General features: G+C 37.6%; 1 protein-coding gene across 1 annotated transcript; it reads right to left on the reverse strand.

The window, feature by feature from the left end:
* Positions 1-1,347: 1,347 nt before the first annotated feature.
* Positions 1,348-13,332, reverse strand: LOC114361041 (uncharacterized). Its single transcript, XM_028315957.1, has 7 exons — positions 13,202-13,332; positions 12,629-12,719; positions 10,527-10,662; positions 8,217-8,350; positions 6,248-6,447; positions 5,540-5,685; positions 1,348-1,532 (listed from the first exon to the last, which is right to left on the reverse strand). The coding sequence occupies exons 2-7, from the start codon at positions 12,671-12,673 to the stop codon at positions 1,462-1,464; spliced, it is 732 nt and encodes a 243-aa protein (XP_028171758.1). The 5' UTR covers positions 12,674-12,719; positions 13,202-13,332; the 3' UTR covers positions 1,348-1,461.
* Positions 13,333-14,619: the final 1,287 nt, after the last annotated feature.

The raw sequence follows: 14,619 nt of genomic DNA on the forward strand, positions 1-14,619 counted from the left end.
TTGATTGATTGATTAACCTAGATTTATCGCGCACTTTTCCTGTGAAAAATAGCTTTACTTAAGCGATCTTTAAGATCTCTAAACTTAGAGGAGGTAAAAAAGTTAAGTTGTGACGTTGTAAAAAGACTTTGAAGCCACCTTACTAACTCAAAGGAATAATGACGTTTATGACTTTTTGCATAAACATTCATGATTCTAGAATTTATAAATGCCCACGTTCATTATTGTAAAATTATCTCGGCAGGTTTCGAACCTGCAGCCATAGGTACACGACTTAAACTCATCATTATTTAAAGCTTCGACTTGTCTCTTGTCTTGAGAGCTTATTTGATGGAAAAAGGTATCTTTCTATTGCATTAGACGTTTCCTTTGGAAAATAAGAGTGAATAACTGTATGCAGCAAAAATATATTGAGTGAATTAATAGCGAGTATATAATATTGAATATTGTGCATTATTTTTGGCCTGTGCACAATATTGTTTTTTAATTCCAAACAAATATTTTGCTATTGATAATAATTCTTTTGAAATATCATGGTTCCAGTGCGCACTGTAAAGTGGGAACAATATCCTCTTATTTTATGAAATTCGTGGGAAATGTATTTCCCGGGAAAAACTCATACAAAGATGACTGTAACTAAATGCTATGATCCATCCTAAATGCTACATTGCAGGAAAAATATTTAAGGAATTAGTTGAGTACATAAAAATAACAGTAAAACACTACCTATATCGTTACAAAAAGAAAAATGCTCAGCGTTTGAAAACGTTGTTCAGTGAACAATTTTAGGTATAACTTGCTTTCCCATTAAAGGACGTAGCACACTTATCAACCCGGAAAGGGATCGTAACCGTATCAACTTATCAACTTGAGGCGGTCAGTATTCCTTGTACGAAACTCCATACTGCAACGCACACTTATCCGCACCGTAACGTAAACGCCTCGCGGTTGACAGCGCGCGAAAGGCGATACAGTGTTGATCCCTTTCAGAGTTGATAAGTCTGCTAAAGCCTGGTCCGTGAGCACGTAGAATCCCGTCCAATGACCCCAAGCTGTCCATCCTTGTCGCTCGCACGTAATTATGTTGCTGGCGCGCTCGCACACTCACTGCGGGCGCGCGTCGCACAGTCGCGACAGCAATATAATTAGGCGCGAGCGATAAGGATGGGTAGCTTGGGGTCATTGGACGGGATTCTACGTGCTCACGGACCAGGCTTTACACAGATATAGGTCTGCTATGACCTTTAAGCAACATTATTAAACAGGGCAATATTACACTACAAAATAAAACACCAAAAATCAGTAACTAATGAATTTATTTACATATTCACATATAGTAATCGGCAACATTCAAATAAGTATATGTCTTACACTAGAATCGACTATTATTTCATTAAGTGTCTATCACAACATTCAGTTTCGGTACTGCTTAAGGGGGGCGGCGCGCGGCGCGCGGGGGGATCATAACGCGCGCTGCAGGCACGCGCACGCGCAGGCGATCAGCAAGATGGCGCTGGATGAGGGCGCAGTACCTGGAATAGAGGGAGCATATTGAAATTTCATTTAAAAATATCGTAAAAGGGCTAAGGTAGAGGTTTATTTTTTACTACATAAAGAAAATACCGATAGTAAAATTGATCACAGAATCTACTATAGGTAGAATTATATTTATTTATTTATTTAAAACAAGTTACATAGCATTTCCAAATATTAATGATAACTATTTGACGGTGTCACAAAAACCAGTTTTGGTTTTACTGTGCACCGTAATTGAAAAAGTAATACGAGTATAAAGGTGACTAATGCCCGTTTTCACCATCAATCCCTAATTTTTAAGTGACCCCTATGGTAAAAATATCAGGAATAGTGTTTACATAGGGGTCACCTAAAAGTTAGGGATTGATAGTGAAAACGGACATGAGTTTCTTCCACCACTTCTACGCACCAGTTGATATTATGTTGTCCCAAAGTATTGCTATATTTATGTGCTCTAAAAGGGCCTACATGGTAATAAAGAATTTTAATTTATATTTGATAGTCTCCGGTTTGGAACCAATTACATTTGAAAATACTGTAAGGATTTTTCAAATATGTAATTCAAAATCCTTCCAGTATTTTCCAAAATCCAATAGCTACAATTGCTCAAACAAACTGTTGCTCAAATGCTCACACAGGATCAAAATAAATGGCCGACTTTGTATTCGTAAAATGGCTCTATCTAACCTATATTATGACCTAACGTGTTACGGCTAATCCTCTTCCGAACACCCTGTATAATAAAATTGGCAGACAGTGATGACTGAGATTGCTGCAAAGCTTCTAGTAGGAAGCCAAGCATACCTTGCCAAAGCTTGTCTTAAAGCTGGTAGGTCATAGGTAATTGAGTATTTGCCACCTCTCCCCAATAATTCTAAAGCACAAGTTTTTTAAATTCTGGTCTTAAAAACTTAATAAGTTTTAAATTACCTGTAAATTAATTGAAAAAAGTAATTGAATTGACTTGACAAAATAGTGTCGTCACTGGCTAGTATTGCCATACAAAATCTATGGGAGAGTCTCGTTTTGACAGTTTTAAAAAGTACGCCAATTATTGATTGGTGGTAGCAAATACCCTATTTTGGGTACGTACTGGTTACAAATCTCATCGAAACTCAAAAGTGCAGTTCGGCAGAAAAGTTTATCTTAGATTCTAATCGAAACAAATAAAAAGAAAAGGCGTATGTCTTCGCAAAGGCAAAGTCGTCGGCTTAAACTAGTCCCCTTAATAACCCTCAGCGGAATAACTTAACTGGATATATTACATATTTGGCAGTGCTCGCCGAGATTGCGGCATTGACATAAAAAAGTAATCCATTTCTAGCCCAGACAATGCTGGGATTCCCTCATACGGCCACACTAGGGGAATACATGAATGTTAACTATATTTATGATAACGGCTGTATCTCATACATATTGCATAGTTCTAGAGTGATTTTATCGAACACTGTGCTCAGATGAAATGGAAAAATTTCTGCATAGTTCACATTTGGGGGCTGAGTTACGGCGGGGAGCGGAGCGGTAGCGTTTAGCGACCGAGTGGAATTTGTTCATTCGTTATTTTTGGAATTTTTAGTAGGTCTTAATACCGTTATAACGCCTACTACTACCCAAGACAATCTGTTAACCAGTAAAACCTTATTATGTTTAAAATTTCCAGATGTGATAAGAACTCGTTTGCCTCCTGTCCCATTAAAAAATGAAAAATAAATAGTTTTCCCAGAATAGGACTCGCAAAACTTTTTAGTAATGGTAGCCATTTATCTTTTAACTACTGCACATTGACGAGATAGACATTATGTGACAGTATAATAACATTTGGAACTTGAGATCCATCTCCAGGTCAGGTAACTTGAAGACGTTAAAAGATTATAAATTATCCATTTTTACTGCTTCTTGTGTCTCAAGATTATAAGAAATCCCTGTCACTATTTTTCTGGCACTTTGCACGTTTTCCTGCATCGCGCTTACACTGAGGACGCACCCCAGAGAATTTGAGATATTATCAATATTGGATCCGCACCAACTGACATTATTCTAAAGACACTGCAGGTGAATAAGGTTACGAATACTAAATTGTTTTGTGCTTGTAAAGGTAGGTATGTATGTAAGAGTATTTATTCTTTTTTTACATACGAGTAATTTTTACGATTAACAAGCTTAAATAAAATACAAACAAAATATTAATTTTCATTCTGAAACTAAAATCCAAACATTAATTAAGTAAAATGATAAAGGTCGAAGAAGACTTTTATCTGGCCGATTGAACTACAGGGACGTTTATTTTCCACGAAGTTTATTGCAATAAATTCACTGATCTTGTAGGAATAGAAAATTATTCCGTTCAATGAACAGTATTCTAATTAAAGTAATGGGAGCAGATTTACTTACTATGTATAATATGTATGTATTTAAAAAAAAAAGTATATAAGTAGTATATCCGTTAAGCTAGCACCCATAACACAAGCATTAAGTTGCTTACTTTGGGGCTAGCTGGCGATGTGTGAAATTGTCTAAAGATTTATTTATTTATTATTATTTATTTATAGATGCTTTGTGTTCTTCAGAAAAAACTGCTTCTTGATGTGCTTCTTGAATACGGCATGTACTAATGAGTCAAGCGAAATGGAATGGCACCTTGGCCATGTCAATATTTTGACTATGTAAAGTTTGTTTAGCTATGGGGTGTAGAGCTAGAATCTTGGCTCTACCACAGAATAATAAGTACTACGTACAGAAGTTTTACTTCGCGAAGGTATTTAAAAAAAATTATGCTCAATGTCATTAACAAAATGGTGTAATTTAGCCTGTCTCAAGAGTCAAGCACCATTTTGTTGACAAACGTCAGTGATCGGCACTGCGCCGAAGCTATAGGGCTGACTTTGGTAAAATGATGTGACGTGAGGTGCCAAACTGCGGAAAATGGCGGAGGAAATACATGATTTAGAATGAATTATCATGGATATGGACGATATTAACTACTTATTTACCTCTCAGTGTCTTGAGGCAACTTAAAAAATTACATTCTGTGTTTTTATTATATTTAGGCAGTTAAATACTGCACAGTATTTAGTACACCATTTTCTTTATTTTCTTCCATCAAACACAAGAATACGCGTGCGTGAGTCAATGTTGGCTCGTATGTGAGGCCTTGTCGAATAGTATCCTGTAGGTGGGCCATCGTGCGTGTTTTGTTTTCGATGTAAACTCGCGGAGATGAACAGGCCTGGCTCTACATGAGATCAAAAATCAAACTTTACCAAAATGCGATCCATTATGGTCTCGTCTTGGCAACACTTTGTATGAAGATGTTTTTAGTGGGATTTGTTTTACTAAAAAAGGGGAAAAGGAGGAGGAAAAAAGGGGAGGAAAAGGAGGTGGAAATAAGGGGGAGAAGCAGCTTCTTGGTATTATTAATTTGAGTTAAAAAAAAGGGAGAAAAGAGAAAAAAAAAATGCTTTTTGGTATAGTTCCCTTGAAATTACATTTGGTTTTGTCTGATTACCTGAGGAGTCCTCTCCCGTGACGGAGGCGGGCTGAGGCGAGTCCTCCTTCATGAAGACTAATCTGGGTATCTATCTATCTATAGCAGCCTTTGGGTTCGCCTTCGAACATAGGCCTCCTCTTCAACCCTCCACCGACTTCTGTCCCTGGCCACACGCATCCAGTTCACTCCAGCCTGTTGCCGGATGTCGTCTATCCACCGTTTAGTGGACGACCCCACTGCCGCGGGTGTTGTTGCGGGGTCTCCACTCCAGGGTCTTTCTGGCCCAGCGATCCTGGTTCATCCGTGCAATGTGCCCTGCCCATCTCCATTTACGGCTCTCAATCACTTCTACCACGTCGCTAACCCCCGTCTTTTCTCTGATCTACTCGTTCCTTTTGTGATCTTTTAGGGAAACGCCAAGCATCTGTCTTCCCATTGCTCGCTGTGCGACTCGACTCCGAGTCGTACAATCTGGGTATAATCCCCTTGAAATTACATATGGTTTAGGCTGATTACCTGAAGAGTCCTCTCCCGTGACGGAGGCGGGCTGAGGCGAGTCCTCCTTGACGTAGACGGCGTCACTCTTCCGCTCGTAGATGTCGAAGATGGTCGCCACGCAACTCAGGGTGAACTGGCTCGATGGTGGAGGTATGAGGGTGTATCTATGGGAAAGAAAAATATTCATTAATTTCTTACTGACTTGGTTCCATGGCTCAGCGACGTGTGTCTTCACATCCGATAGGAAATGTCGCTATAATATGTTGCCATAGAAATAAAATGTTTGATACTTTTGTGAGATGTGTTCTAAAAAAGTTTTCTGTGATCTGTTACTTTGACCTACTCAAAAACGTTTGTGGATTTTGTTTTTTTTTTTTATGACGGTCGTAATAATATTTTTTACTCATAATAGATTCCCATTAAATTAAATTTTAACAAAGTCTGATCTATGTGTTTATAATAATTATGGTCTAGTTAGGTCTGTCACAGTGTATTGTTGGCAGTTAATTCCTTCGGTTTGTAGCATGTTATTATATTTTGATGATTTACTGATTGATGCTGATTGATTGATCGAAGAAACAATAATACCTAGCTGCAGAAACAGCTTTCCATTAATTAATTCGTCTAAACCGCATCTGTGGTCTTGTAGTAAGACCATCTGCTTCAGACTCAGAGGTCGATAAAACATAAATAGAAACGAGTAATAATTCTGACTCTTACTCTTACCTAAGAAGCTCACTGTCCTCCTTATCATGATCCCGATCATACACGTAGTGGTCGTGGTAGACCTTGTTGAGGCTGGAGCTGGTGTAGGTGATGCCCATCTTGTAGTGCTCCACCTCCAGGATGGAGATCTCCAGCTGGCTGAAGGCGGCCCGCTCTTTGAAGTCCAGCTCGGTGGCTCGCCAGGAGATCGTCTCAGCTATCTGTGATACAATGGGGAATGCTATTAAAATTTCGTATTTCTATAGTGTTCGGAGTTGATATTTAGGTCAGGTCTTTATGTGGATCTAACATAATCACAACACTAGTGTCAGTCGCCCTTTTGTGGGTCTAACATGACCCAATCCAACTGCACTAAATGAGGTGTCAATATTTAGACATGTTGCCACCACCAATCAATTGACGTACTTTTTAAAACTGTCAAAACGAATCTCTCCCATAGATTTTGTATGGCACTACAAGCAAGTGACGTCACTATTTTGTCTCTCAAATAAACTACTTTTTTCAATTACAATGCAACCAAAAATCGTAATTTACAGGTAATTTAAAACTAATTAAGTTTTTAAGACCAGAATGAATTAGTGTCTTTTTAGAAAAGTTGTGATTTCGAATTATTGAAGAATGGTGTCAAATTGTCCCTACTGATGTCAAACTATAAAGGCATTACTATGTGTCTATCTTGGCCCAATCCAAACACGAAATAATTTTTTTCTTGCCAGAATTATGGAAGCATTTTAAAGCAAACCTTTATCTCCTTTACTGCCACACCGGGAACATATAACAATGTACTCAATGTAACTCAGAAGTCAGAAACTGTGATAGAATAGTTTTATAGACATTTTATTCTCCTTTCTTTTAAAAGCCTCCTTTTCGCCTTACATTGTTTTAGACTTTATTTATATTCTTCCGGAATCAAATTAAGCCTCAAAATACCTTTTGAATATCTACTCTACCGCGTTCTCGATCTACTTTGAATAAAAGACAATTCTGATTGGGGTACAGACAACGCAATATTGTTCCAAAAAAGGGTCTATCAGCAAATTCCAATCGTAAAAATCTCGATGAAATAACAACTCTATTAAAACCAAATCGTTCTCAGAATAGAAAAACTCCCAGTCCCTTTCGAATCAATAAAAACTTAGCAGCGACTACACGATTGCGCCAAAAAAATCTGGGACAAAATAAAAAATATCCTCTTTTACTAATGAAGAAAAATCTACGAATAACGGCATATTGTTTTCAACTCCGGCCGTGAATAAAAAGCAGGCGCTCCTTCGGGTGAAAACCTTTTGTTGGGCAAAATATTTGGGTCGCGTTTGCGAAATAACGTATCAGAGATATTTACACTTTATGTAATGACACGTGAATTTGTAAGCAACCCCTTGAGTGTAGAAGAGACAAAGGAATTGACAATCGTTCAATTGGTCTTGTTATAAGTCGTACAAAAATATATTTTTTCTAGCCAGCAACATGGCCAAGAAATTGAGGTTTCTTTTATAGGTAATTATTTTCTGCAAAAATAGTGTCAGAGTCAAGCTCTTTTGCTTTTTCTTAAATGGTCAATGCATCAACAAAAGCATTTGCGACTGAACATTTTGATTCGGCATAATGTTCGTCGTGACCACGCTTTAGTGTTTTGATATTATGTATCAAAACACCTATGGGTGTTGATCGTGTCATAATGTTAATGGGTGCCTTGCTTGCATAAAAGGCGCGGCGTATTGTTATAAAGATTGACTAAAAGTTGCTTTTAATCACCATTATCATTATTTTAGCCGTAGTAGGACGTCCACTGCTGAACATAGGCCACCCCCAATGATTTCCATGTAGACCAGTTGGTAGCGGTCTGTGTCCAGCGCCTTCCTGCTACCTTTAAGATGTCGTCGTCGTAAAGTGGCTTTTAATGTTTTTTAATGTACAGACAGAGTCATCAACGTTCTGGCAAATAATTTTGCAAATAATTTTTCGTTACCTTATGGTCATCCAAGATCCATGTAATGTTAGGGGGCGGGTAGGCTTCGTCGACCGAACAGTTGGCTCTGATCTGGTCTCCTCTGGCGTAGCTCCTTTGGGAGACGGTGATTTGGGGCGCTCGGAACGGTGGATCTATGGGAACAGATAGATAATCATTATTAAGGTGGCTTGCATAAGAGCTCATTCACATTAGGGCGTTAGAAGCGCGACAGCAGCGCGGCAGCGGCGTTTTTATAATGTGAAGGCTTGCATCCGCTGTCACATAATAAGAAATTTTTGGCAGCGCGTCTGTCGCACTTTTGTCGCGCTGCTAAATCGCTAACTGTGAAAGCGCTCTAAAACAAAAATAAAACAAAACATAACGTGGAGTCAGTGCCTGAGGATAGGGGTGGCACGGGAGACTGCTTTTGTGACGGTCAAACGTCAGCAAAACTTCAAATCGCCTACAGATTTGTATACTCTGTCACGTCATAAATGTCAATGTCACCCCTCCTGTGCCGCCCCCATGCCTCAAAATCTAAATCAAAAATATTTATTCAGTTTAGACCACAAACAAGTAGCACTTGTGAACGTCAAATATTATTATATAAAAAAAAGGTAGCCCTTATGGGGCACTTTACATGTCTCCTTATCTTTTGGGCCCTACCAGCGCTTCGAGACAAACATATGGCAAGTGCTGAGAAGAAACGCCGGAAAGTCAGTCACCACTTATTGCCAGGAATTATCCTAACGGTAAGAATAGCCAAATTTAAGTACATCAAATATGTGCAGACTGAAGCCTCAGGCACTAACTGAGCTTAAGCATTATACCTATAGTTACTTTACGAAATAAACACTAGCCAAGATTTCCTCTCTCCAAGGCTTTCAATCAAGTCACAGATGAATAGACTCGCTAGGCATTGTTATTAAAATCAAGCCTTACATTGGGTATTGTAGCCCAAGGCTAAGTGGCAAATGCCTGTAGTCTGTATATTAGACTAGTAGACATTATAAGGGTCGCCTTTAGTATGACGAATGTGTGAAAATTACTATACTAACCTCTAAAAACACTTGTCACGGGGAATTGTATTGTTGCGGCAATTAATAGTAGGTACCTATTATTATACTTTACTAGCTTTTGCCCGCGGCTTCACCTGCGTGAAATTTAGTTTGTCACAGATCGTCATAAATTATAGCCTATACATTATTCTGGGTTATAAACAATAATAGTTTCATCAAAATCCGTTCAGTAGTTTTTGCGTGAAAGAGTAACAAACATTCAGACATCCAAACTTTCGCATTTATAATATTAGTAGGAAAATAATAGAAGGTGGTTCCAGAATTAAGTAAATTGACTTATCATTTTCAAACATTTTCTATAAAAATATTTCTGCAAGATGAAACGATTCTCCATTGCTCGAGTTTTTCCCTCCATCTTGGACGATAAAAGGACGAAGACACTGATGGTCTCTCCAACGATAAAGTCATACTTTAATCTGATTTTGTCACTTTATATGATGGAAACTTGGGAATTCTTCGGGGAACTTTTAATTGAAAATCTTTTGGTTCTTTTTGATACCGTTGGATTCATAAGGAAAAGATTTGTTATTAGGTATTAACTTAAATAATAAACTTGCGTAATTATTGTAGAGTCGCCTAGCACATACAAAATTTTGCGACTGTATCGATGCAGCATCGCGATTTGGCAACTTCATTATTAAGTAAGTATTTAAGTATGTTTATATCCGTTGTCTAGTACCCCTAGTACAAGCTTTGCTTAGTTTGGGACTAGAGGCGCAGTGTAAAATGTCTAAGGATATTTATTTATTTATTATGTTCGGACGCGTTATGGGGTCATAGCACACATGCTACTTTTAACGACGGCGATCGGCGATTTTGCGACAACATGCGTTCGGACGCGGTATCGGAATCGCGCGTTTTAGCGACTTTTGTCGCTGCGTCGAGCTTCCTAAAAGCAACTCAATCGCCACGTTTGGCGTTTTTAACCTTTTCAACGCCAATGACGGATACATCCGTACATCAGGGTGACCCCCAACGACGGATTAATCCGCCTTAAAAATGATTTCAGTAATAGGCTAATTGAGTATATGTAAACTAAACAAATGGCGTCAGAGTGATGGCTTTTGTATTTGACGTGGCGCTGAAAAGGTTAATGTTGCGGAGTAGAATCTGTGACTGTGATCACTGCACTACATCCAGATTCCAAAAAGTGGCTAATGTTCTAGCTGTCTTATTACAAATTGTATTTTACAATGTTCACTGTCATTGTAATAAAAAAGCTATTGTGTGGACAACAAGGTCGGCTTACCAACAACAGTGAGCGGCGCCGATCGGATGTCGGTGTGGAACAGCGGCGCGTCCGCTGAGACCTCACACTGGTAGTCGCCGCTGAGGCGCCGGTTCATGTTCACTATTCGCACCTGCTGGTGGTCTGACTGCGCTAGCTGATAGGAAAAAATAATAAAGAAGTTAAATTAAAATGCCTTTGAAGTAGATAGTGCAGTTGATTTTAATCTATTGGGTATTCATTAGTCTGGTCTTAAAGAAAGAAAAAGAAGGATAATAAAGGAAAATGGGGGTCTTCGATCCATCTGATCTGGTGTGTATTAATCATCATAAACTATTTATTTTTAGAGGTAAAATGATTTTAAGTACAATCTTTATCAACTCAAAAACCTAACACTAAGGCTGAGTTACACCATCTTACTTTAACACGCCGTGTATTGTTTTGTTACGATTAAAATTTAAGTTGGTGCAACTCAGCCTAATATGACAAAACATGAAGTGAAGCACGAAAATATTTTATCATTTATTTTTAATGATCTAAAACGTAGCTTCTATTTCAATTCCAATCTAGATTTATAAGCATTATTCTGTAACTAGCTGTGCCCGCGACTTCGTCCGCGTGGATTAATGACTTTGGGTAGGCACTTTTAATAATTTAGTCTAATTATTTTACAAAGGCCTATGTTCAGCAGTGGGCGTCCTATGGCTGAAATGATGATGATGATGATGATGATGATTTTACAAATAGCTTTTGCCCGCGACTTTGTCCGTGTAGAAGTCGAAAAAGTTCTCATAGGATTTTTAAATGGTTTTTAACGTTATTATCTAAATGTTTGAATACTATTTGATCGTTTAAACACAGTGAATGATTCAATTACATAAATTTTTAATGATACTTTTCACGGCTTCGCTCTCATGAATGTTAACGACCGCAAAAGCACGTCGATAGATGGCGGTCACTAATTTAGACATTGATTTGCTCGTTTAAACACAGTGAATTATTCAATTACATAAAATATCTTTATTGACTAAATTTTAAATATTATGAACAGTTCTATAAATGTAATATTTAGTTCCTAATTAGGACTAATGATACGTTTCACGGCTTCGCTCTCATGAATGTTTACGACCGTCAAAAGCACGTCGATAGATGGCGTTTTTAAAGATATTTCTCACCTCTTAACTATTTATTGAAATTTAGTTTGTCACATATCATCATAAATTGTAGCCTATATGTTAGCCTGGGTTATAAATAATAATACTGTAAAGTTTCAACAAAATCCGTTTATTAGTTTTTGCGTGAAAGAGGAACAAACATCCAGACATCCAGACAAAAAGGTTACAGTGAGCCAACCATAAAAGATAGACATATGCTGTCGCGGACTTTTTTGTAGAACTTTTAAAGGGGAAAATCCTATCATACATAATTTATGCGAAACTTTAACCGTTTACGCAGCGTCAGCTCTCAAAAGGAAAAAAATCACTGATTTGAAACATTCTTCATTGGTGCTCCGCTCCTAGTGGTCTTAGCGTGATGATATATAGCCTAAAGCCTTCAGGGATTAACGGACTATCCAACACAAAAAGAATTTTTCAAATTGGTCCAGTAGTTCCTGAGATTAGCGCGTTCAACCAAATAAACAAACTGTGATTAATAAATTGCGCCACTACAAACCGTACCAACAGATGGCGCTGTTACGATCTTACTATGGCAAACTCCACCGCGCATACAATCCTGCATCGCGGTGACGAAGTTTTTTACCCTGCCCAGTATATATAGACAAACCAAGATTGTGTAAATTAAATGCTCTAACACCATAGCTTCCTTATGGTGGTAGAGCGTCATCTTCCACAACATCAGCTTTATAATATTAGTATAGAAGTATAGATAATTGCAATTATTTGTAACTACCGTTGTATCCCTTAATTGTTACCTGTTGTGTATGCCTTAATAAATAAATAAATTCCAAGTGGAATAATGCCAGTAATCTAGCCAAAGGGGTGAATTAAGATTGGCGGTTCTTGTCATTTCCTTAGCTTCACTATCTTTCCGTTAAAGATCTTAAGCTTACTAAACCAACAAATCTTTTAAATACAGTTATTTACTGTCCAATAAGCACTCACATCGACCGAAGCCCCCGGCAGCGGAAACACCATCGTCGGCGGCATCTCCCGCGGGACGTACCGGTAGAACTCGTTCTCGGCGCGGTACCATCTGCCGACAAATTAAACGTCAGCGAGGATGTGTGGCTTCTTAGGGAAGTGGGATTTGTGCTAAATAGTTCTCAAGTTGAGAGATAAAAGTAGTAGAAGCGATTTACTTTAATATCACACGGTTACTTTACATTGCAAAATTTCGCTCTTGATACTGTTATTAATGATTGAAACTGAAAAATCTATGTCAATCGATGCTGAAAAATCAAATCGAGAGTCTACAAAATCCAAGTTATATCATAGGTTCCTATGTTGATTGATTAACTGGTTATTGTATAATATGACCAACATATCCATTGGGATATTTACTACTCAGCCAAGACACAAATAACATTATAATAATTTAAGGTTTTTTCTTAATTTGCATTTGGATTCGCGCAGCATCTTTTGTAGCTAATAAAGTTATCTTTGAAAATAAACAAAAATATATTTACATCGACGACATTATTATAATTAGCATGACATATCAAGAACATTCCTCACCTTATCGAATACAAAGCAGCGCCCTCCAAATCGTAAGAGCACCTCAGGATCGCAGACTGGCCCTCCCCCGAGAGTACCGCGCGGGGCACCGATATCGAGAGGTTGCCCAGGGACCACACTCCGCCTGGAACAATAAAACAGTTTGAGTTAAGGAAAACAATGTTTAGTTAGGATTATTAGGACAACACTTTGAAGTGGAAATTAAAGGTTTTTCCCACAATTTACTTTCATGGCATCTTGTTCAACAATATATTTTTTTACACAAATAAATATATCAGAACATCAACCTGAGTTTCTTCCACTACTTCTTCTCAGCTAGCCCATATTATGCTGTCCCAAAGTGGTGGTAGGGCAAGCTATATTTGCGCCCTGGAAATGTGCTAAGTGCTGAATAAATGATTTGATTTGATCTACTATTTTGTAATAATAATATAAAATTTTATATTGTCGCGTTCTATTTCAATTCCACATTTTAAGAGCTATCTTTTTTATTTTCAAATAAGGATTTAGAAATAAATTCTGCAATTTCAAGTGGAACCTAAAGTTACACAAAGTAAAGTTTCAACCGTAAACTTTTTATCACGAAAGTATAAAACGTCAACACGAAAACCCGAAATCTTTGTAAAGAAAGAACTGAACGCTAAAGTGACATTGAAATTAATATTCAAACCCAAGCTGGATGAAGTGTCGACTTTGTTACATAAAAGTGGCAGTTGTTTTGAGATTTTCAGGGTTCTGGAGGAGTTTTTGATATAAAATCTAAGCTTTTATTAGAAAAATGCTCTCGTAAGTCGTAATAGGCGTCGCATCGTGAGTAAATTGTGTGTTTACGTTCTTGTAGTTATTTTTTTTGTTTCAAGAATGATAATAATAATAATTTGTAGGGACACATTGTGGTGGTACAGTGGTGACAATAAAGTGTTCAAGGTTAAATAAAAAGTGTTTGCATGCACCTACCATTTACCTTTACAAAAGTAATTACATTGTGATAATGTACAAGAAAATATAATGTTTAAATTCTTAAAATTCGCAAGTTATTTAAATAAAGGTAGGTAACTCAGTCAGTAATATTTTTATTCGACATAAAAGATTTCAAATAACGGGGCAGTCCCCGTTTGTTTGTTATGGATAAAGTTTCGCAAGAGAACCCTAAAACACCCGACTTCGAAACTTTTTTCCGTAACGCTCGAAAACAATGTTGCGAGTGACACCAGATTAGGACTTGACCCCGGCTGTAGAATAAACTGCGCAAAAAATACAGAAGTGCCACATTAATATAGCTTTTACAAACAAAGAAACTTCTTTTTGCTTTAAGACGCTCTATCTATGTGCGTATTAAAGTGACCAATTGCGTTGAAGACATGTAGGTACTTCATCATTTATGTTACTACCTCAAAAATGTAAATATCATAATTCAG

Source organism: Ostrinia furnacalis, unplaced genomic scaffold (genome assembly GCF_004193835.3).
Source record: "Ostrinia furnacalis isolate ACB-3 unplaced genomic scaffold, ASM419383v2 OfSCF5395, whole genome shotgun sequence".
In the NCBI taxonomy this organism is placed as follows: Eukaryota; Metazoa; Arthropoda; class Insecta; order Lepidoptera; family Crambidae; genus Ostrinia; species Ostrinia furnacalis.

Coding starts and splice junctions, on each gene's coding strand:
- LOC114361041 (XM_028315957.1), bottom strand. CDS start 12,673: ATGCCGCCGACGATGGTGTTTCCGCTGCCGGGGGCTTCGGTCGAT. Junction 8,351..10,526: donor GGCGCCGCTCACTGTTGTTG/GTAAGCCGACCT, acceptor CTGTTCCCATAG/ATCCACCGTTCCGAGCGCCC. Junction 6,448..8,216: donor GGATCTTGGATGACCATAAG/GTAACGAAAAAT, acceptor ATTGTATCACAG/ATAGCTGAGACGATCTCCTG.